This window comes from Narcine bancroftii, chromosome 2 (assembly GCF_036971445.1).
Source record: "Narcine bancroftii isolate sNarBan1 chromosome 2, sNarBan1.hap1, whole genome shotgun sequence".
Classification (NCBI taxonomy): Eukaryota; Metazoa; Chordata; class Chondrichthyes; order Torpediniformes; family Narcinidae; genus Narcine; species Narcine bancroftii.
Window position 1 is genome coordinate 69,633,660 of NC_091470.1, and position 25,280 is coordinate 69,658,939.

Consider the following 25,280-nt stretch of genomic DNA (forward strand, 5'->3'; position numbering starts at 1 on the left):
TTGTTCAGATTTGAATATAGTCAATAATTTATAGTATAGAAACAGACTCTTCAGCCACAATTCACACCGAAGAGCAAGCATCTATTTACATTAATCGTATCATTTTATTCTACCCAGGTTTGTACAATTAGAGTCCAGTAGACTCAACATGCCAAAATGGAGGGGGGGGGAGGGGGGCAGTATTTAGAAACTTGCAAACCAAGTCTCACCGTAACAGCAGAGGCCAAAACTGAGAGTGAGAGTGGGATGGAGAATTAAAGTGTGTCAGAAAACAAAGCCTTGGTTGTCTCTTTACATTAGCTCCTCTGCTCCAAGATCCTACCACTCACCTACTCAAATTTAGTGGTTATTTAACTCAACCTGCATTGGCTTGACAAGTGAGAGGAAAAAGGAGCACCTGAGGGAAACCCTTCAGGGCCACAAGTCATGCACATTGTCAATACTTGTGACAGCACTGATTTACCACAGCTTAAACAAATAAGCCACTCAATTATTTCTTTCCGCACACCATCAAGTTTATTATTCATTGGACAATATTGCATTCTTCAACTCCCCAAATATCACCCAGCTAAACACCTGACCTCATCAGCCTCAAAATGCAGCACCTGGGTAGCCCTCCTGAGATTCAGGTGCAATTGCTGGAAGTACCTTTAAATTGCAAGGGGATCTACCCATAAAATCACCAACCCAGCAATTTTAGGGGATCCCGCCCCATGCAATGACTCACCAGAAATACTGTTGAATGCTGGCTGCCTGTTGGCGCACGCGCTGGCCATTTTCAAATTGCCCATGCACACTACTTAGGTAAGTTTAACTGGGTTCCCTGACCACCTCTAAGGTAGGTCAGGTACCCGGTTGGATTCTGACAGGGTTGACCAGGTCAGACCCTTTCCAGCTGGTGTGTAACTGGGATGCTAACTGGCCAAATTGCCCAGTTAACCCCATTTTATGTGGCAGTTTGAAAGTGCCTAATGGCTCACTGCCACACAGATGATCCTGATGCTCTCACTCTCCTACTCCTGCATCTGAGATCCATCACTAGTATGCTGACGCTCAACACACATGCATGCTTATGTCAGCAGTGGCGGCTGGCACTGCTCCCGAAGGTTAAGTACGCAACCACGGCATACTAAAATTTGAACAGTAGTTGCTGTACATACTAACTGAACCTTCAAGTATAGCCAAAGCCCAGTAACCACAGTCATGAGGCAGAGGGTTCTTTATTGTCCACTTATCAAATTCCCAATTGCCACTATCTTGGTATTACGATGCCCAGTTCTCGTTTCTCAAATTTGAAAAGCATCTCCATAGCTTAGTTATCCCTTTCAGAATCTAGTAAGTTTCAATAAAAAAAAACACTTCTAATTTTCTGAAACTCCACAAGGTGCTTCTTTACAATAAACTAGCCTGCCTTTGGCTGTTCCATTGCTTTGTGGAGCATCTGTATTCAGTCCAGAGGAGAAACTGAGTTCCTCTTGCCTGGCATTTTAATTCTCTTTGCTTCTCCACTTTGATCTCTGGCTTCCTGTACTTTAACAATGAACAGTGTCTGAACTTCAATCTGGCAGGATGCAGCTTATGGCTTCTATTTAATTTTGCAACTTCAGGTAGCTTAACTTGTCAGTCTGCATCAGCTGGGTATTTGTGATACTGTTTCAACTTGCCCCTTTTATTTTTTCCTCCTCTGGAAGTGGAGGACAGGTTTTAGCTTGACCTGCCAGGTCTGTCCTGCTTTGCATTTTACAGCTCCTACATTTTATCTACAGAGAAAGAGGCTAAAGTTTTGTGTAAAAAGAGTTCTGATAAAGGGTCTTTGGTCTGAAATTTTAACTCAATTTCCCTTCTCACAGATGAAGTATTATCTGTTGGGTGTCACTTGCATTCTATTTATTTTATTTCTATTATCTGCATTTCTTAAAAAAATGTTCTTTCATCTATGTCTCACTCCAACTACTCATTGACCAGATAACCTTGTTTACAGGTCGTCTCTCAGGTTTCATTTGACCAGTTATATTACATAACCCCCATCTCAAAATTCTCTCTCCTTCCCAGCTCTGAAGGAGGGCTGTCAACCCAAATTGTTGACAGATTCTCTTCTTACAGATGTAGTCTGACTTGAGTATTTATAGAAATATTCTAATCTTACTCAGAGCAGGAATCAAACTAATGAATCAGTGTTACAATACAGAGAGAAGAATTTCCCCAAGACATGTATGTCAATTACTGGTACTTCAAATGTTAGTGTATTTTTCATTCCACAAACTCAACATGTTCAAATGGAGCTTTTCAAATTCCAACACCTTCCCTTTACGAATGCCATAAAACATTTATTTAAATATGGTAGTGCTTGTTACATTTTTTTTTTTAAATAGTCCATTACATTCATTGGCCACAGCAAAATAAAGCTTTGAGAATAAGCTTTATGGAACAAAGTGGAAATTTACAGTTAAACTAGAATCATCAGTACAACATCTTTCAATAGCTCCATATGGACAAACTTTGCAGGTTTAAATAGTACACGTAAAGCTTAACAGAATTCAATTTAGAAACATTACTGACATTTTACTGAGAAATTAATTTACAAATACTTTCAATAAAATAAAATAATGCTTCATTCTATATTGAATTGGCAACTATGTTATTTGCTCCAATTATGAGCAAATATAATTGTTCACAATTGGAGTTTGAGCAGGTTCATACTGGAGTTTTACATCTTGGTAAATGGCCTGAAACATTGTACCATTCAGAACATAATGGTTCAGACTATACAAACAAACCTCAAGCTAAGCCGATCACTTACAAATCAAACTGAGATGGGTTACATTTGTTTGTTCATATCCTGGTCCACAGAAGATGACATCATGTAGCATTTCGATTAGCATTTGATCCTCTGATAGATTGCCAGTAATATAATCCACTCATGGACTGGATGGAAAATATAATTAGAATAAGCTCTTGGTTCAGAAAACATGCTGCAGTGAGAGATTACGTGATTAGGAGTAATACGAGATGTTAAACTTCAAACAAATCACATTTTGGGAATAAAATGTGGTATTTTCATCCCAAATTATTCAAAATGTAATTGAAGTTTCTAAAGACACCACAAGTTAAATTTTAAACTGTTTATGTAGCTGATTTAAATTTTTTTTAGAGCTTTTGTTAACTTCTATGAGTAGATTTTCATTCATAACCTGAATAGGTCTGTGGGTTACAAAATGGCTGTTGAATCAAGTAGTAACATGCATTAAATTATCAAACAAATTGTTTTCAAGTTAGGCATGATACAAATCTTTTAAAGCAGCCTTGCACCACCAATCCTGTTATTTTTCCTTGGGAATGTTTATGTCACAAAGCTAAAGCATTTATAATGTGTTAAATCTGAACTATGGTTCTCCACATCCTCTGCACCCCACCTTTCTCTTCTAAGTATGAGCTGATATGTTGCAAAGCAACCATGGGAGAATTTGAAGAAACATGTCAATGTATATTAAACATATATGGTCTTGAGAGGAAACTAAAATGCTCTCACATGGTAATTGGAACATTAAAAAAATCAGGAAACAATATTACAAAGAAATTATTCAGAAACTTGTATATTTCCCCATGACAAGAATTTATCAACATTCAAATGCAATGACATGTATATACATTGCCTATTTTCCAAAAGAAAATTCACATTAAAAAATTTGTACCATATTTTAAAAACAAAAACTTCCAAACCATGTTTGTCAAGACCACAGTATACATTAAAGGTCAACACTAATGCAAAAATAATTGTAGATTATAAAACTACTCCTATCTCTTACCTTCACAAGTTCCTTAATCTCCCCTGTCCTACTTCAAAAGAAAAACAATTCTATACATTTCTTGAGGCACGACCTATTTAAAAACAGTAATCAAGTACACTAAACTGCTAAAATCATCCTTGGTCCACGATATATGGAATACGGCAACATTTTGGCCATTTCAACTGACCTTTACTAAAAAAAAATTAGTTAAATTTTTAACAACTTGAAATTTTGGCTCAAGTAAAATTCATTTTGCTTGTAATAGAAATAAATCACTGAACTTACTGTAAAGTTTCATGCACAAATTCCAAGATAGCAGTCAGTAAATTCAAAGCTAAACATTGTACAAATTTAGCACTCATGCAGATTTAGATAACTATCTAATACTTATTGTCACTGAAGTGCTCTTTTAAAGACAAGAGACGTAGAACGTTGGTGCAACAATGACTACATATAAAAACGTGGCACATTCAAAATGCAAGTTTAATAGCAATGATTTATATTAATTTACTGAAATTTAAAACTACTATTTTAACAAGTCAAAAGGTGAAAACTTTGTATAAAAGTTGCACCTGGCAAACTGAAAGTTTATTTTAACTCTGTGCCCAATGATTGTGTAGTTCAAGTGTACAAAAGTGTACACTTTTAAAGTTTAAGTGTACAAAACGTGCTGTTGCACACGTGTTTGAAATTGCATCACAGACAGTCCAGAAATAATTTCAGCCCCTCAAGAACAACCCCCCCCCCCCCATGACTAAATTAGCATGTGGGCAATGAGATTTCATTTCAGTAAAATAAACATGCAACTCTACTATATCAAAATAGTTTAAAGGTAATGTTAACAACTTTAGGGTAGGGTAGTAGGCAATATTAATACAATGAAAGTCAGGTATATTTATCAAAGAACTTTAGCTTATTGTGTAGGATTTTAAACAGTAAACATCATACATTACATTCAACTGTTTAGTCATTTAAGCAAAATTCATTAGTGTACAAGTTAGGAATACAACTAAAAGCTCAAAACTGTATTACAGTGACAAAAGCATACAAGGCGAAATGAAAATGACCAAGTCTTTAAGAATATCTTAAACTTGTGTATCGCAGCATTGAGTGAAACAAGAGTGAAACAAGAGTGAAACAAGAGTGAAACAAGAGTGAAACAAGAGTGAAACAAGAGTGAAACAAGAGTGAAACAAGAGTGAAACAAGAGTGAAACAAGAGTGAAACAAGAGTGAAACAAGAGTGAAACAGCATTAATGCATTTTTAATTGTCTCTTTTGGTAACTTAAAGTTAAAAGTTTGGATCATCAACTCTTGCTTTACAGATACGTTAAAACAAATCTTATAACGATAAACTTGTTAGGAAAATATTTGCCTCTACCTGGCCCAAATTAATCCAAAAAAGTCTCAACAAAAAAAAAATATTCATAATAGCATAATGTTATCATTCCAGAACTCTTCGGATTGCAAGTGCAGGTTACAAAGTGCAATATGCAGTCCAACCTACTACAGTCAAAGCAAGCTGTAATGGTGCTGGACATCTTTTATGCTTCTAATGGTCATTGATGCAGTTCTGAAATGTTAAATTTTTCTTTCAGTAACCCAAACTGATCATTGTCAATAATTCTTTCATATTGAGACAAGAGGTCAGTCCAGGCAAACTGAGATGTAAACACTTCCAGAAAACTGCAATTGCAGATTCACACTAGTTCTGGGGTGTAGAGTGATAGTTTTGTGGTGTTGAGTAATAGTTATGGTGGTGATCATTTTGGATATTACCATAAGCGAAGAGAAGAGGTGTTGTAGCTGTTGGAGGTCCATTCAGCAAGTGAGAGACTACATTGTAATTGCTATTCCTATGGATTGCTCCATACCAACCAGTGCCTTGAGGTGTTGTGGATAGGATGCTTTAAAAAGAAAATAAAGGGATTTTTAGTCTAATTTAAAATAAAACAATTTTAGATGGCAACATTTTTAATCACTTCTGTTCCTTTCCAAAATTATCCTTCATTATCCAACAATCATTTATTCTCAGACACTTTCTCTTGTGAGGGGAGGAGGAACAGGAAAGGGGAAAACTTCCCTCAATTCCCTGTAGAACATTTTCAGCAGTTTGAACACAAGTGAGCTCAGAAGTTCATGCCAGGAAATTACATGAAACCATGTTTTTCTGCAGCATCTGGTCATGTTGATCAGGAACCAATGGGAGAAAATTATGCATTGAACCACTACATTAGTCATTGATGAGGGATTGAGCTTTGTCTTGATTATGATGCACCTGCACTTTAAACAGTATGACCATTAGGAGTATGGGGTAAATTTGGAAGCCACAATTTCCTAAACACTGAGAACCAAATAGAAACAAGCTTTGTTTGGGCTAATGAAACAAGCTGGTAAATTAGGTAGATGCTTCAATTAGATGCCTTAATTAATATGGCTGTATCAAAGAATCAAATTATCCAGTGATACATTATGAAGCATTTCTTTCAATGATATCTTCTGCTCCAAATCTCTGGTGTTCTCCTTTGCTAAATTACAAGTAGCTCTAAAATTATTAATGTTCATTTAGCAGTTGAGGCTTTGGTTCCAAAAACATAGGCAGGTTTGACCCAACTCACGCAGATGGTCATGCATTGCAGGTGGCAATCAGTAAAACAAATGGTAATTACCTCCTCTCCCAAGCCTGGGAACTGAAGGAAATTAAATTTCAATGGATACCTGGCTAGAAGAAATTAAAAAGGGAGGTTCACTGGTGCAATGTGACATATTATCATTTGAAATGAGATCCAGATATTCTGTTAGTTGAGATAAACATACTCCTTTGTTATCTACAAAGGTGTTTGGATATACTTCAAAATGAGAATCACTGGAGTACTTTTTCAACTCCTTTCCTTTTTCACACCCCCCCTCCCCCCAACCAATCCACAAACTCAGACTTGGGAAGCTGCCTGCTCTTTGATGGCAATTTCCCTGTTAATTTTCAACCTTGTCAAAAATGTTCTATGGCCACTTGGAACATCTTAACATTTCTAAAACTCACAATTGAAAAAGTCAATAGAAGGTAATAGAGGGAAAAGAAAAATGTGTAACCTACACTCATGAAGGAGGGGTCTGCCTCAAACAGCTAAGCATCTTCACCATTTTTGTATATGTGATATCCATTCTTTCACAGCTAATTCAATTAACCACTTTGATCCTTTTAGCCCTGAATTGGTAATAGGTGAAGAAAGACATTGGCCTGGATGACTGGATGAAGGACAAAAGGGTCAACATATACATTTTTAATTTTAGATTTAATGTGGAAGAAAATTAAAATGGAAGGTATCTAACAGGATTAAACAAGTTGAATCAAGGGGTTTCATGCCAAAATTAAATACTTCTCAGACACTGATGGGAAAGTAGGACATTCAAGGTTTGCCAAAACTATGGGCATTTTTCCCAAGCAGTGCTGAAGGCAAGCACATCAAATGCCTTACTCACAATCATCCACCATGTCACCACTTTCAGGTAATTATGCACTTGTACCCCAAGGTGTCCTTGTACTACACAATCCAGCACCTTACCTTTTACTGTGCATGCTCTGTCCTGGTTCAACTTCCTGAAATGCAAAATTTCAGACATCCAAAGGAAATTCCATCTGCCATTCCTTGGCCCCATTCCCCGATGATCTAGATCCTGTTGTAATCTTGGGGTAATTATCATATGCACCATACAACCAATCTTTGGTATTATCCACAAACTTGCCAACTAAATTGTCTAAGTTTTAATATAGACGAGCAGCAAATCCATCACCAATCCTGGCACACCATGGATCAGACACTGTAAAACAACCCTGTCGCAACGCGTCGCAGTACAAAATGAAGAATGAGAAAATGATCAGACGTACTCGAGTCGGTTCATTAAAAGTCATTTACGCAATCACCTGCAGCTTTTGTAAACCTTGCGTTCCAAATAATGTCATCACATTGTGTTGTCATGAAGTCACTCAGAACCTCCCGAGCCAGTTTGATTAAACCTCCAGTGAGCCGTTACATGTTCCCCCCCCCCAAAAAACAAACAGTGATAGGAGGCTAAACCTCTGGTGCATTACTGTCCACTACTCTTGGGCTGTTGTCCATTCCTTTGCATCAGGGTTATGGCAAGAGCTGATCAAGGTCGAGATAAGTGGGCTTTAGTCAGTCAATCATAAATGTCTCTGGATGCCTCCCAATGTTCAGTGCACAAGTTGTACGATTGTTTTGTAGCACTCTGAAGGGGCCCTCACATGACCTCTAAGAGTTGTAGACAGGCCACCCTATGCAAAAACACACAGTCCCTGGAGTTTCTTTGGGAAGAAGGGTGTTGTTCCATGCCTTGACCTGGGAACTGGGGCCAATTTTCCAAGTCGCTCCCGCAGTCTGCCTGAGACTTCAGTCGGTGGCACCTCCCATCCATGTGCTGTGGGCACAAACTTCCCAGGAACAATGAGCGGGGCTCCATAAACCAACTCTGCTGATGAGTTGAGATCCTCCTTGGATGCCATTCTTATTCCTAGGGGATCCAGGGCAGATAGTCTGCCCAATCAGGTCCATGAAGGCGGGCCATCAGTGCAGCCTTCGTGTGCTTTTGGCCATTCAACTGTGGGTGGTAGGTTGTCATGTTGTGGAGCTGCATTCCCAAAAGTCGCGACAAAATGTCCCAGAATGCAGAGGAAAACTGTGGGCCTCTGTCGAAGGTGACGTGTGTGGATAGGCTGAACCGAGATACCCAGGCAGAAATAAAAGCTCTGTGCATGAATTGGATGATGAGTCTGTCAGAGCAACTGTCTCCAGCCACCCAGTGAATCTATTGATGACTGTTAACAAATACCTAGACCCTTATGACACCAGAAACTGGACAACAATGTCAGCACGCACGTGGTCCAATCTACGGTGGCTGGAAAGGCTGAAGCAGTGCCTTGGCAGATTGGCAGTCCGTGTATGTCTTTGCCCAGTATGTGACCTGCTTTTTGAGTCCATGTTTGATGCCCATCAGGCAGACTGTTGCTTTAATTGAGGGGTGGGACAATCTGTGAATGGCATCAAAATGCGATGTCTCCACGCAGCAGGGACGATAGGGGGAGGCTGACCTGTGGAAATGTCATACAGGAGAGTGGGACCTTGCCGCCCAAAGGCTACATCCGAGTGGCAGGCTTGTGACAGCAGTTCTACAAGCTGTGAATTTAGCATACTGGTGCTGAACTTTGGCAAGCGCCATGTTGTCTACACCCAGAGAGAAAGCATGTACAGCTTGAACGAAGAAGCAGGACAGGGTATCAGCCACCACATTACTCATTGGAGTAATGTTTAATCCTGGTTGAAAACTCAGATACACAAGATAGGTGGCATTGCTGGCGGGCTGACCAGGGATCTGATGCCTACGAAGGTAAATATTAGTGGTTTGTGGTCAGCAGAGACCACGAAATCCCTGGCTTCAAAAAAAAAAAAGCTTGTGTCTGACTGCTAGGTACAACACCAGCAGTTCCCGATCGAATATGCTGTTATTTTGTTTCCAGAGGGTAGAGGTGCCCACCCTTTGCTAGGGTGTCTTTGGTCTGTTGGAATGCTACCATTGTCTCCTTTGTCCACTTGAGTTCTTTGGCACCGCTGGATACAAGGTCGAAGAGGAATTTTTATAATGAGCTGCAAAGGGTAGAAAGTGGAGATAAAAATTGACTATCCCCACAAATTCCTGGAGTCCTTTGATCGTATCAGGCCTTGGGAATTTGAGGATGACTTCCACCTTGCTTGGCAATGGAAATGACACCCCAGCTGTTGATCTGATGACCCAAGAACTCTGTAGAGGACAGCCTGAATTTTCACTTGGCAGGGTTCACAGTTAGCCTGATCTTTTGTAACTGGCAGCAGATTAATCTTAGATGCTCTTTGTGGGAGTGGCTTGTGACGTGTATGTTGTCCAAGTATACGAAAAGGAAGTCCATACCATGCCCCACTACATCCATCAGTCACTGAATGTTTGTGTAGCATTTTTGAGCCCAAAAGGCACTCAAAAATTCAGAGTCCAAACAGTGTTATGGTGGCGGTCATGGGCACATCTTCCGGCTACACAGATATTTGGCGGTGCCCACACATCATGTCAATTTTAGAAAATATCCTGACCTCATGAAGATTAGCTGTAAAATTCTGTATATGGGGCACAGGGTAGCAGTCTGCAGTGGTAGCATTATTAAGATGTCTGTAATTCCCTGCAAGGTCTCCAGCCTCCCATGGCTTTGGGCACCATACCTGTGGGGAAGCTCACAGGCTATCAGGCCTGCATATGATTCCAAGTTTCTCCATTTTTGTGGAAGTCTTGTTCTGCAAGCCACAACTTGCTTCAGGCTGTGTAAATTAGGTCCTTGGGTGAGGATGTGGTGTGCAACCCCATGTTTGGGTGTGGCAGTGGAGAACTGGGGAGTGACAATGTCAAAAACTCGGTTTGGGGAATTTGTTGTTTGAGTACTCCATGGCGTTGAGGTGAGAGGCAGGTAGTTTGGCTTTTCCAAGGCGGAAAGTTTGGAATATTATGGTGTTTACCATCAGTGAGTGGGGTCTGAGGAAGTCAGCAACAGCTGGGACACAGCAGCAGCAAGAATAAACTTCCATGGGAACTTATTGTCGCCAAATTTCAAGGATATAGTCTATGTGCTATACAAACAAATCGAATTGTTATGCACCGCAGTGAGCACTGGACGCACGCTCCTGGTATGGGTGTCAAAGTCGAAGGAGGAAGGATACAACCTTTGCACCCATGTGACTAGAAATTTGTTCAGAGTAGAGTAGGCTGTTAGGGTGGCCAACGACTGTAGCCATTAGCAACAACTGGCCATGGTGTTTTCCCAGAAAAGTGCATTTGGGTCAGTAGTGGCGAGCTTCAGAACCCCAGCTTTGATGGTAAAAAACACCAGGTGGTTGTCACAGAGTAATGCTTGTCAGGGGGAATGTGCACCCTTGTCACCAGTTCCCATGAGTGTGATGCAGCACTAATTTCTGTGGCCTTGGCACCTTGCTGTTTCATGTGCCACAGAATGTCTGCACAGGCAGCCATTATTCGAGGGTTATCAAACACGAGGCTGATGTCTTCTGGCATATGATCTAAAAATAATTGCTCGAAGAGCAAGGCTATTGTTCTGCCAGTGCCAACATGTTATTCATCAACTCTGAAGGGGTGTGGTCCCCCAGGCCATCGAAAATGGAGGAGCCGTGCAGCTCACTCACACTGGGAGAGACTGCAAATCCAGAGAAGGGTTTTTTTTAGGGCTTCTTACTTGCCGACAGCTGGTGGGTTCCGAAGGAAATCCACTACTTGACCGCCCGTGCCCTGGTTGAGGGAGCTTACCACACAATAGTACTTTGTGGCATCCACTTCTATCTTGAAAAGGTGGAACTGCATCTCAGCCTGCCCGAGCCAAACTTCAGGATGAGTGGTCCAAAATACAAGCAGTTTGAGTGAAACCGCTACCTTGCCCACGTTGGGTCAAAATCCATCGAGGCCTGTCGAGGTCACTAAAGTAGCAACTGTGTTACAGTGCGAAATTAAGAACGAGAAAATGATCAGACATAGTCGAGTCAAAGTTCAGTAAAAGTAATTTATTCAAATAATCACACGCAGCTTTTTTAAAACCCTGAGGGTTCCAAATGACATAATTGGATTGTAACCTCATGACATCACTTGGAACCTCCCGAGCCGGTTTGGATTAAGCCTCCGGTGAGCCGCTACACCACTATTATACGAATTTCTATCACCAAGCCAATTTTGTATCCAATTGGCTAGCTCATCCTGGACCACAAGTCATCTAACTTTTCAGGCCCTCTACCATAGGAGACCATGTAGGCATGAATCTCTTTGTTGCTTATCATATTTAACTAAAAGACTTGGAGAACACATTTGTAAAAAGAACCAATATTAGGAAATTTCACTATATGCTGAATAAGTGGAGACCCAGGGATGTAGATGTGAAGGTGGGAAACCAGTGGAAAATAATGACTCAAAACTCGATAGCATAATTGAAAGCAAATGGATAAATTGGTGCAAGACACTCCTGCAGCTGCAGGAGGGAGTGGAAAACCTGAACGTTTTGCTTCTATGCCCGTGATTCTATGCATCTGCCCACATTTATCTAGTATTCTCCTGCATACAGGTGAAAATCATGACTAATCCTGTTGCCAGAAGCTGCTATTTCTGCATTACTCATTGAAGTTCATCTTCTATCACCATATGAGATAAACAGATACCAGCAGTGTCAAACTGATGCAACCATCAGCAAAACAAGTGCTGCAGAGGCTAGAATCTTGAGCAAAGTGCAGGAGGATTGCAGATCAGACAGCGTCCTGAGGTAGAAATGGTTAGTCAACATTTCTGGTCTAAACACTTTATCAAGACCAAGATAGAATCTGTAAAATTACACACACAAACATGGTAAGAAGCTGGGGGATGAGTGAAGGACAGAATGTGTGGGAGGTGCAGAAACAGGTAGCACAACTATTAGTCTGCAGCACTCATCACAACCAGCATGGGAGGAAAATGATAACTTCTGAAGGAGAGTCCAGATGAAAAGAAGAAGCTCTTCTCATTTTAACAAACAGATATTTTTCTCTTCTTTCATTGTTTCAATGTGACCAATTACAAATATAACAAAATGATATTTCTCTGGTAATGCCACTGCTAAATAACCTCAACCTCCTTTTTGACATCCATCCCAAGCAGTACGAGAACTATCAGGAATGTTAATTTGCACCTGTCCTCAAAGTCACAACAGTAGTGAACAGGCAGAAACCAAGTAGGAGATTACTATGGGGACCTGTTATTTTTTCTTTCAGTCCTGTTCTCAATGTGAAGTTTCACAGAGTATGGAGGTCACTTTCCTAAATTTCCAGATTTCTTCTGATCCAACCCAAGCACAAAGAAGATCGCTAATCAATTTAGCATGCCACACAATTGTTCTTTAACAACAGCATGTAGTTTTTAAAAAAATTCTTAATGGTGTGATTAGCATTAGGCCTCAAGGTACCCCTCAAGCAGGACTGCAACACTGAATTAGGAACATAGGAAGTAGGAACATGAGTAGGCCAAAAATGGCCCATCGAGCCTGCTCCGCCATTCAATACGATCCTGGCTGATCTAATTTATGACCTAACTCCACCTACCTGCCTTCTCCCCATATCCCCTAATTCCTCTATCATGTAAAAATTTATCTAACCGGATTTTAAATATGTTTAATGAGGCAGCCTCAACCACTTCCCTGGTTAGAGAATTCCAAACATTCACTACTCTCTGGGGAAAAACTATTTTTCCTCATCTCTGTCCTAAATCTACTCCCCCGAATCTTGAGACTGTGTCCTCTCGTTTTAGTTTCCCCAGCCAGCTCAAAAAACCTTCCTACATCTATCCTATCCATACCCTTCATAATCCTATACGTTTCTATAAGATCTCCTCTCATTCTTCGGAACTCGAGCGAATACAATCCTAGACGATTTAATCTTTCATCATGTCAACCCCTTCATCCCAGGGATCAACCTAGTAAACCTCCTCTGGACCGTCTCCAAAGCCAGTATATCCTTCCTCAAATATGGAGACCAGAACTGGACACAGTACTCCAGGTGCGGTCTCACTAGTACCTTATACAGTTGCAACATTACCTCCCTACTCCTGAATTCAATTCCTCTAGCGATGAAGGTCAACATTCCATTTGCCTTCTTAATAACCTGCTGTACCTGCATACTCCATACTCAAAAGGTTGAGGCGTATGTAATTCCATACTCAAAAGTGCTTTGCTTTTTGGTTCAAACAATTTCTCATGTTAAATACGATTTTCAGTAATCCTTCAGCTTTAATTGGCCTGAATTTTATTAAAGATTGATAGTAGTCCTCAGGAGATTCACTTGTGACCAGTCTCATATTGCGCAACAAAACCTTGAGCACAAAACTACTTTGACACTCCTGTGCTGAGCTCCTTGATTACTTGCTGTTGAAGATGCTATTTCTGTAATTATACACTAAACTCAGGGTTCATAGCTCATTATTAGTTGGTAGCAGGAGGCAAAGAGCAGGTTTAAAACCTACATGGGTCAGTGATTTTGAAACTGCAGATGCCAATTCATACATGGTTGAATTGATAGGTTTGTCGCTGTCCTGAAGTTTGGAGGTCTGATTTGCTTACATGCATTCTACCCAGAGCTCTGTGGGCAAATGATGGAGATAACTGGAAATTTTGAATGGAGATATCAAACTAACAATCCTTAAGAAAGTAAGAATCATTTGTTCAAATGAGTTTACTGCTTTGTTTTTGTCAAAAGGTTCTGGAGAAATGGGGAGGACCAAGCAAGCTGGTTTTGTCCTTCTTGAGCCAGGCTTGTCAGAACCAAGCAAATCTGAAAAGTCAACAAAACTATAGGGGCGTAAAGTCTCTAGTCCTAGGAACCCAAAGCAAACACCAAAACTGTTTCCATCTTAAGCTTCTTCTCCTGCAAAGAATTCCAGGGAAGGAGTAATCATCATGTGATGGCTTCAAACATTTGCCATGTCAATCTCAAAAATCCACTGCACTTTCAGCACCAGATAGTACAGAATTTGAAGAATCGCTGAAGTTTTACTCACCTTCCTCGTTCTCCACGCGAGCCACTGCTTCTACTTAAATCGTCATCACTATCGTACCGCCTTGGATTATCAAAAAAGTATGCCCTGGAACCAAAACTACGACTGCTGATCATTCCACTTGACCCCTGTAAAAGACAAGTCCAACAGTGTTAGCTGCACTAAAGTCAATTCCAGACAAGATCTGCTGACATATCAAAAGCAATTCTATTAAAAATGCAGATCATGCCATGTTTTGTAGTTGGTATCAGTCAAAACCTAGTTGAAAATTAACTATTTTTGTTCCATTGAGTAAGTTTTCTTTTCCCATTAAACACATCAAGCTTCAATACTATGCCACTTCAATTACTTTTAAACGAGCCTCTTCTTCCCTCCCCAAAATCTAATGGCATCATCTTATTTGTTCATAGTTGTACAACCTGCCACAGAGGGAGTAAATTGTCCTGTCCAAAATCAAAATAGGAACAGGGAATCTGCTGGGAAAGTTGACTAAACCTCGTCAAACTGCTAACGGCAGGATCAAACTGAATTATATTAAAGGGATGATACAGTCTCAAACAATAATCAAATCAAAAACTTACTGAACAGTACAGACCCTTTAACCCATTTTGTTGTGCCATGATATAAAAATCTACTCCATCAATCTAACCTCTCCATCACAGCCCTCAACTTTCCATCTTTCTTGCATTCATGTGCTCACCCAAGAGTCTTTTAAATATCCCTATTGTACCAATGTCGACCACCCTGGCATTGATTTCCAGGCACTCATTACTCTATAAAAACCTCTGACATCGCCCCTAAATTTTACTCCACTTAAACCAGATGTCCTCTAGTATTGGCCATTGCTACACTGGAAAAAGGTGCTGACTGACCACTTGTACCACCCCAATTAAGTCCACTCTCAACTTCTGTCATTTCAAAAATGAAATGCCCCATCTTACTCAACCTTTCTTCACAAGAAAGGTTCTCCAAACCAAGCAGCATCCTGTTGAATCTCCTCTCCATAGCTTCCATATCCTTCCTATAATGAGGCAACCAAAACTGAGCATAATACTCCAAGTGTGGTCTAACCCGAATTTTATAAAGCTGCAGCATTAACTCATAGCCCTTGAATTCAATTCCACTAACTAATGAAGACCAATATACCAAATGCCTGGCAATTCCAAAGTGAAAACTCAACATTAAAAAAGCGATCAACAAAAAGGAATGCTATACATACACAAGCATTAATGAAAACTCAATAATGTCAAAGCTGACATCAAAACTCTGAAAAGGTCATGATAAGGGAGAACGGAGACAAGTAACAGAAAAATAGTTTTGTTAAATTAGCACGCATCTTTTTAAACTGGAACAGAGCAGAACAAAATAATAGCTATACAAAGGAAGCTCGAAAGAGCCACAGTCTTTATGCTGGCTGGAAGAAAAAAACCTGACAACAGCAGAGTCAAATCTTAAATTTTCAGTACGTGATTGCATTCATGATGAGATTGTTATTTTTATCTCAATTTTTCTATATCCAGGGATTGTCATTGAACTAGAATATTTCATACTAAAGCCGAGCCAGAAAATGACATCTATCAGATTGACATCAATTGTAAAGAAATTACTGGCATTGGTCAGAAGGCATGGTCGAGCACAGGCAGGATAAATGAAAGTCAGCATAGATTAGTAAAGAACAGTACAAGGCAGCCAAATTGGTTTTATTGTTGAATGGTAATGGCAGAGTGCATAGCAGAAAGGGATTCTCTAGATTTTTTGCAAGGATTTGTACAGATATTTGACACCATTCCATATATCTTGAGAGCAAGGATACAAAGAAACTGGAATATTACCTAATATTATGATTAAAAATATAATTGAATCAAGAGATGGCATGGGCATAATATTTATTTCCAAAACTGCACGTTGCAAAGTTGTGTTCCTCAGAAACCTAGACTGGGAGCTCAATTTTTTTTGCAACGTGCATCTATACAACTTGCACAAAAGACCATGCACATACAAGTTAGGTGATGCAGGAAACTGGTTAAAACACAAAGGTACAAGGAAACTAAAATGTACGAAGGGCAAAATGCAAATTGTACAAGATCACTAGTTTAATGGAGAAAAGGATTTTATTAAAATGAGGCAATGACATATTAAAGACATAGACTTAAGTGCCCAAGGACACCAGAAGTCAGTACTCGGTTACAAGACAATCTCAAGAGAGCTGAAAGTTGCATCAGTCTTGAAAGGATATATAACCTGTATAAATTTGTACAAAGCTAGACCAACACATCAAATAAAAATTTGATATCCACTTCTTTACATCATTATGGCTGAAGAGTTGAGAGATATTTAAAATAAACAATTTCATAGAGTAGACACAGCAACCATTTTATCACTGTCCCCCTGGAACAGAGGGACCATCTCAATGTTTACTATTTCCAGGGTTTGGGGTGTGGGGGGGGGGTGATATATCTTTTGGCAAGGACATGAAGGGTTACAAGAAAGTAAAGGAGGAAGAGAGGTGACCTTATAAATTCATGAGGGACATGGATAAAGTGAATGTACATTTGATTTCCCAAGGCTAATGATTCTAGAACTAGAGAACAAAGATTTAAGGTGAGAGGGGAGTTATTTAAGAGGGACTCAAGAAGCAATTTTTCATGCAGAAGAGTCCATATAAGGTACAAGTGCCAGAGGAAGCTATAGAAGTGGGTATAATTCTAACATTCCAAAGGAATTTGAATAGATACCTGGATAGGAAAGACATGAACCAAATGCAAGTAAATGGGATTACTTCAATACAAATGTGGTCAGTATGGACGAGTTAGGCATGACTAAATGTGGGAACTTGGTTGGGGGGGTGTATAGAAACTGCTTATCTGATTGTAAGGCAGAAAATGTTTAGTGAACTGAATGATTTATTTGTACATTTTTCCTCTAACTTAATAAATCCTTAATACTGAAAGTAAAATATTACACATAAAAAGATAGTGCTTGTGAGGCATACGAAAATTGAAGTCATTAGAAAGTTTTCTCCTACAAAAGGATCTGATAAAACAATTTCTTACCAGATTTTGATTTGGTCTCTGTACCCTGAAAAAGAACACCACCAAACTTGTAGGCAAGAGCTCCCAAAGAAAAAGAATGATTCCAAATGCCACATATGCTTGGCCACTGACTTTTTCCACATCGGCCTGCAATACAAAACATTAATGCATTATATTACAAATGAAAATGATTCAGGGACAGCATTTAGGAGTGGAGGAGAGAGAGAAAAAAAATCAATCACGGCTAACATTTTAATTTTAAGTTCTATAGCATTGTAAAGCTGAATGCAATTGCAATGGAAGGAACTCAGTTATTTTGTTCAAATCTGAAATTTTCCAGTTGGGATTCCAATAGTGGGGAAGCAGAGGCTCAACTTGCATAACCAACAAATTCACCTTAATTCATCAAATATTATACATTACCTCATGTCAGTAAATGAGCTTCAATTAATATTCTGAATAGCTTGTTAGATTTCAACAAAAATACAAAAGTGTTGAAATGCCCAGCTCAGGCTGCATCTATGTGACAAGAAAGATTCAATGTTTTAGGTAAAACAATTCATCTGGCAGCAGAATATTTCAATTGCTCCAAAGAAGCCTTTCCATATAGGTGCCTTGGAAACATCTTTCAGAACCATGGGTTCTCTGCTACCACTGTTAAAAAAAAAGCTCTTTAATAAAGTAACTAATAGTCTGAATACGCCAGAGATTGTCTGATCTCAGAAGCTAAGCATGCTCAGGACTGCTCAGTACTTGGAGGGGAGGATAGACAAAAGTTAAAGAATTTCATGTTTGTTACATTCTAAATGTAATATTACATCTCATTCACTTCCCTGCATCTTTGCTTCCACTTTCTCTCTTCAATAGACAATTCACTGCAATTTCTGCCACCCTCAAAGAGATTACATCATCAGACATATGATGGCAATTTCTGCCACCCTCAAAGAGATTACATCATCAGACATATCTAACCCTCTCAGCATTTCAATGAACCATCCCCTTGGTAACTACCTGGTAGGGTGGGGACAACTACAGCAAATATCAGAGTAAATAGGTTTATGGTAATTGGATGAAAGTTTATGGAGATATCAGAAGCAAGTGTTTTTATATTATTATAGAGAGGTGGGTGCCTGGAATGAATTGATGGGGTGGTGGGGAAGGCTGGTACAAATAGGGATGTTCAAAAGGCTTTCAGATAAACACATGAATGCAAGAAAAATGGGGGTTTAGGGTGTGAGGTATGGAAAATTTAGGTTTGTGCAGTAGGTTTATGTACGTTGGCATAACCCTGGGCTGAAGGGCCTATACTTTGCTATAGCATTCTATAATATTTGCCCAGTTCTGTCATGTCTAGCCTGACCTGTTGAATTCCATTTTCTGCTCTGTATTTCACAACTCCCACATTCTTTCCTTGAAGTGTTCAGACTTGATACATTAACCATTTCATTTCTTCCACTGATGTGGCTCTACCCGTGAAGTTCCCCCACCAGATTGTGTTTGGTCTTCAGGTTCCTGTGCCTCCAGTCTCTCATGTCCAGCCTCCTTCTGTCTACATTCTCACACTGACCACTCCCATTCACTCACTGACCAGATTCACCTTATTTTCAATAGAGAAACAAAAAAAATGCAGATGCTCAAATCTTAAATGAACAAACTTGAAGGGACTTGATGGGCAAAAATGGTCAATGTTTTGGGTCAGAATCCCTTATCAAAACAATCATAACAGCCTTAATAAAGGGTCCTGACCCAAAATATTGATTTCTCACCATGATGCTGCCTGACCAAATCCTTCCAGCTTTTTTGTTCAGCAATCTTATGTACAGTTTACCACAAATCACAGTGGTTTCATCCACTTTTCCTGCAGCTTGTAAACCTGTTTTCAACAGAAAATGTTGACTTTCTTCTCCCAGAAACGCAGCCTAATCCCAAGTGTTTCTAGTTTTGATAGCATGTGGCTCACCATGTTTCCCAAATTCCCTAACCTTTTAAAATCAGTTATTTATGCTATCTGTGAAATCACTCTTAATACACATCTCAAAAAAAATCCTTGCAGCTGTGTCTCATCAGCATTTTCATTTTCAGCAGATAATGACCTCAAAACATTTACCTGATCAGATACATTGTACCAGCCATAGTTGAATGAACTGGGCCTATCCTCTGGGGCCATGAAGACAACCACTAGGTTATAAGAAGCCCTGGAGATATAAAGGAGGATCACTGCAGCACCCACAATCATGGCCTGACAAACAGATGTTCCCTGAAGGAGAAAAAATATGTTTACTAGGGAAAAAGAGATATTTCTTAAAGTTCATCTGCAAAACACACTACAGCTATTGAAATCTTGTAAAAATAGAAAATGCTGGTTGGAGTCAGTTGGTCAGATAGCAATTGGAGCTAAAAGGAGTAGTCTTTATAGACCAATGACCTTTCTTTCAAACTAGGCAAAGTAGCAAGTTGTGAAGGATGGGGAAGAGTGGAGAGAGCAGGTAATGTCTGTGATTAAGTAGAGATAAAAACTGATGCAAAGATGGAAGTGTCAGCAGAGAATGTCAAAACATTTTAATTGTAAAATGTGTCAAATTGTAACAGGAGATTAAAAAATAATGCTGCTCACTACACAGGTCAGTCAGCTTTAGGAGAGAGAACAAACTGGATAGGGCAGCACAGTTGGTGCAGTGGTTAGCACAATGCCAGCAATCAGGACCAGAATTCCACGCTGTCTGTAAGGAGTTTGTATGTTCTTCCAATGTCTGTGTGGGGGTTTCCTCCATTTTCCTCCCAGCGTTTGAAATGTACCAGAGGTGTAGATTAATTGGGTGGCACAGGGCTGAAATGGCCTGTTACCATGCTGTATTTATCATTACAGGCTGATGACCTTCCATCAGAACTGGAAAGCTGGTTACTCAGGTGTTGACTCCCAAGAATAGGAATATTCCCATCTCCTCCAGCAGCCTCTATAAGCTGGTAGCACCTTGAGTTGCATTACCATTTCACTTCGTCTTCATCATATTATAGACATTAAGTTTATTTTTTCCATCACTACTTTCCCATAGGCAACTTAAAATACGGTCATTTCCCAAATTTACTCCAATCACGTAGAAGGTCAGTGATCTGAATCCAACTTTGCTCTCTCCATAGAGACCACTTAACCTGCTGAGTGCCTCCAGCATTTCCTACCTTTAGATATCAAAGGTACTAGTCAGAATACAATTCTTGGCAATTACAAACATTTAACACTGAACAGTATTCCATAAGTTCTATCATAATCCAAAAAAACAAAATCTTTCATGAACTAGGAATCCATATGATGTAATTTAGTGGCCTGAACCGAAATTCTCTCAAGATTAAGTGATTTGGGGAAATGCCACCTTCTGCTGAAGCCTTAATCTACTCAAATCCACAGTTGGAATAATGGAAAATGAATTCAGTATTTCTGCTGCTTTGAGAGTCCTGGTAAATCAAAGCTGAAAATATGCATCTTAAATTTAAGATTTAGAGTTTGAACTAAGACATCAACAACTAGATGTTAACTCATTTTAATTTTGCAAATGCATTGGAGTTTGAAAGGGGAAAATAATCTAATGTTTACCTTTGACTCAAGATAGACATTTGCAGATGACATTTTTGCAATTTTGAAGATGCACACTGCTAGTGAAATGGCACAAAGCACAAAGAGGCTGTCGTTGATGAGCACACGAGCAAACACCGTCCATTTCAACTGGCTTTCTGGCACCTTTCCTTGGACAAGCACCGCACACGTGAAATTCACCACCAGAAATAGAACACTAACAAACAAGAATGTGAGTCGTAAAGGAATCCTGAAATCATTAAGAAAAAATTGTTAGAAAATATTCTTCGTACATAGACCAATAGCTGGTGTTGGCCTCAGTAAATAATTTGTACTAGCTATATGTTGTATTTCATTTACAGAATTTAGTAAACAAGGTCACAGAAGTATGTGATGAATTAAGCTTTTTGTTAATAACCACCCACATGGAAATCTTAATTGAGAAGACTGGGTACTGACTGGTCTGACATATTGCAAAATAAAACCCTGCCAAATATCCTGTTTGGTGTTTAGTCAGCTGCTGTTGCAAGTAAAATAAGATTTTTGATTATTTAAGCTATTCATGACAAGGCAGACATAAATTCGTAAAATAATTGCTCTGAAAAGACATTCAATCTTTACCATAACTCGTTCCAGAATGTATGCTTGCTGCTACTTACTTGTATTTGTTAAGTTCTGGAGAATATTTGGCTTTGGCCTTGAAAATAACCTAAAATAAATGAGCATTATGATAATGAAAGAAAAAGTAGCAAAGAACACATTGAACAGCATAAAAACAATCGTTCAGAAAATCAGATGATGTTCCAGATAATTTCCCAACATCTTACACAAGAAACAAATAGGAGCAGAGGTAGACCAGCTGGTCTGTCAAGTCTGCTCCGCCATTTAGTTAAGATCATGGGTGATTTGGCTAGGCTCATTTTCACCTATCTGCTTTTTCCTCACAACCCTTAATTCTACTAAAAAAAAACTTTTTTATTTTGTTGGTGACTTTAACAGAGATTAGGAGAGCCAGCTAAACATTTGAGTTAGAGGTGAGCATGCTTTTTGAAGAGTAATATGTTAAGGCTAAATGAAGTGTCAAAGCTGCTAGCTTATTTCTGAATGGAGAAATATAAATATCTTTGTGTGAATGAATACAATGCCTTTGACCTTGAAGGATAAGGCCAAAAGAAAATGTTTAGTTTGGGAAGAATAGTTGAGGGGTTAAGATAGGAAGTTAAAGCTGGAAATTGACAGAGTTTCTGCAGATGATGTCAATCATTATAATTCAGCCAATGAACAGGAATTTACACATTATGGGGGGGGGGGGGGGAGAACAAAAATTCTGGACAAAATTTGATCATAGCAATTGCTGGAAGTGGACATTGAAGGGCAGAAAAAATATCATTCACACCTTACATTTCAATGAAAGCATGAGACAGACTCCGGTTTTGGTGCTAAATAAGCCAAGTTCACAGGAGGAAATTAAGCAACTATACATTTAAGAGAGTGTGGAGAAAAGGAAAGAAGGACATTGCAATGAGAAATTTGAAAAGTTACAGATTGTCACATGAAATAGATACTTGATGAAGCAAAGGGCTTGTGAAGAGAAATCAATAAAATGTCACAATGAAACCTCAGATAAGAGGTAGATTATGGATTGTGAATGTCATGAACCCCTCACACTCAATCTTGGTCAAATTGTAAGAGGTGCTGCTGGACAAAAGAAATTTTGGGTTATCCTTAATTTTCAAATTATTTGGAGAACAAGGGCAACTTTGTTATAGAATGTCTTTGATCGTAACAATTTAAAAATATGAGCTATATTTCCACGTTCATTTTGCACATATTCACGTGGAACCGCAAATTGTGTGGTACAAGCATATTAGGTACAATGTTAGCTGAATCAGAATTTGCTAGATTAATGAAACAGATCTAAGGGTAAAAGTTTTATTCAGAATTCATCCACATTTATAGATCACAGGGACATTACTGCCCTGGATAAAACATTATTTTGGCCCAAAAATAATTGGAAGCCATGAACAAGTAGGCCATTCTAATGAAATAAACCAAGAGCAATTTGAAAGAAAAAAAGTAGGGGGTTCATGTCATTGAATAAAACCCAATTCATGATTCTTTACTAGATCTTGGTTGAGCTGATTTAAACTGCTGTGGGTCAGAAGCTAGATAGGAAGACATTGATGCCTTTGGATTCATCTGTGGCAAAAGCAAGATGGACTGATGCTGTGATTAAAGTAAGAAAAACAGTTTGGAAGGTTAACTGAGCATTAAATGGATTAGCGAGCTTTCTAAAACAGGGGTCCTAGCAAAATCCCTGTGGAACACCACTTCTCACGTTTCTGAGAAGCAGCAACAAGGAGGAGGGAGCTGGTGAGGGGAAATAGCCATCACTGGAAATAACACAGCCACTTTTGGTTAGTCAAATATAGAAGCAACATCAGTTTTACTGATCATTATAAAAATAAAAGGGAATAACAGTAAAGCATACTGAAACTAGGTCAACTGAGTCAAGGTCTTCAAATGGTGATGCAGGGACTGCCATTTGTGATTTTGATTGTAACCATTTCAAGGAAGATACCAGAGCAGAGAGACTCAAAAAGGGAATTTGAGAAAAAAAAATGAAAAACTACTCATGCTATACTAGGAATTGCTGGGGAAAATAGGAATTAATATTTAATGAAACAATAGTCTGCAGGTGCTCTGTAGTAAACAGACAAATGCTGAAGGCATTCAAAACCAAGAGGAAGTTGGTTTAGGCAGTAGAAAAGATGGAGTGTACAACATTTTCTCTGATAGGGTTAAAATATTGGCAGTTAATGGGCAATTCGCCTCCTTGGTATGTGAACCGTGTTACTAATGTTGTAAAGTTTTGCTTATTCCACTATTGGAAAAAATGACATGCTGCAGTAATGCTGCAGACCTGGAGGAGCAGGTACACAGATACACAGCACTGCTCTGCAGAGTCCTACTGCCAAGTCCTGATGCCAACAGCTCCATACAGGTTTTAAAGTGCCTATCTAGGGCCTGTTCAAGGAGCTGATTTTAAAAAATCTTGCAGCAACAGAGGACTGGCCCAAGGTGATGGCACCTGTGCTAGGCAGTGAACCATGATAGGTTGCAGACTCCAAGGAGCAGCAGACCAGCACAGGGCACCAGAAAAGGGAAGAAACACTCCTTGTTGAAAAGCATGGATCCTACAAGATGGTGATCACAGTAGCAGACCAGTGAGGAGCTCAGCAGCTGAAAGATCCACACAGGCTGCTGGAGACTGACTCATAGGAACCAGGATTTGAGAGGATGCTGAGGGCAGGAAGGGTCTCGGGCACTGAAGGCTTCCTGATCGTATCGTATCGAAGAATTGGATCTGGAGTTTGGGTTGCCGATGGATTAAACTGGAGTATGCTTGGCTGCAGAGGCTGCAGGAAGCACAGGAGAATAATCCACGAACACTGTCTCCAAAGAGAGTCTCTTTTGCCCTTATATTCTATTGTTAGGAGTGCTGGGCAATGCTTACGATGACTCTTTGCCATATGACAGACAAAAGTTGAAGTGTATAATTTATATTACATTTTAAATATATTATGTGACAATAAAATGAAAGTTCTGGCCAGTTTGTGGACAGAAGGAGCAAGTTAATGTATAGTTGGAGAATTCATGGATTCCCGCAGGCTGCAAAGTGCCTAGTTGGAAGTTGACGTTTGTTCCTCGACCTCACTAATAGTGTGGGAGGCCACAGAGATAGAGTGGGAAGGGGATGGAGAATTAAAGTGTTAAGCTATCACATGATCAGGTGACTCCTGCAGAATGAGCACACGGGTTTCAAAGAAAATATCACCAGTTTGTGTTCAGCCCTCCAATGTGGAGGTGAAATTGCAGACAATTGTGCAAGTCTGCATGATTGACAGGGAAGAGGTGAAAGGCAAGGTGCTGCACACCCCATGTCTGCATGGGAAAGGGCTATTCAATAGACAGCAGCTGCAGGGACAGAGATCAAACCAAGCTGTTGCAAAAAGGGATTGTTCAGAACAGCTGACTGAGGCCCTTCGGACACGTTCACTATCTCATTCCAGCAGTCCATTGTCTTCGCAAGTTACAAGGGAGGCCGAGAGAATGATATTAGGTGAACAAAATGATTACAATTCAGTGGCACTGATCTCTATTTACATCAATGACAATGTACCCATTCCAGTTTGCTTATTGGCCAAATTGGCCCACAGCTCTGATTCTTACATTTTGTCCTGACCCACAATGTCTTATATGCCAGACTGTTGTACGAGG

At 39.6% G+C, this 25,280-nt stretch overlaps 1 protein-coding gene across 4 annotated transcripts in view; it reads right to left on the reverse strand.

Moving 5' to 3' along the window:
* Nucleotides 1-491: 491 nt before the first annotated feature.
* gpr137c (G protein-coupled receptor 137c) overlaps nucleotides 492-25,280 on the reverse strand; it is a 33,303-nt gene continuing 8,514 nt past the window's right edge. Inside the window, exons 2-8 of one of the 4 annotated variants that reach the window (XM_069917024.1) lie at nucleotides 21,659-21,708; nucleotides 21,021-21,249; nucleotides 19,539-19,688; nucleotides 17,453-17,578; nucleotides 14,403-14,527; nucleotides 5,568-5,695; nucleotides 492-2,925 (exon numbers count right to left, since the gene is read on the reverse strand). In XM_069917024.1, the coding sequence (XP_069773125.1) occupies nucleotides 2,876-2,925; nucleotides 5,568-5,695; nucleotides 14,403-14,527; nucleotides 17,453-17,578; nucleotides 19,539-19,688; nucleotides 21,021-21,249; nucleotides 21,659-21,708 (858 nt within the window). In that variant the 3' untranslated portion in view covers nucleotides 492-2,875. Of the gene's footprint in view, nucleotides 5,696-14,402; nucleotides 14,528-17,452; nucleotides 17,579-19,538; nucleotides 19,689-21,020; nucleotides 21,250-21,658; nucleotides 21,709-25,280 lie in introns of all 4 variants that reach the window. The other 3 variants (XM_069917025.1, XM_069917026.1, XM_069917023.1) reach the window with 3 other exon arrangements.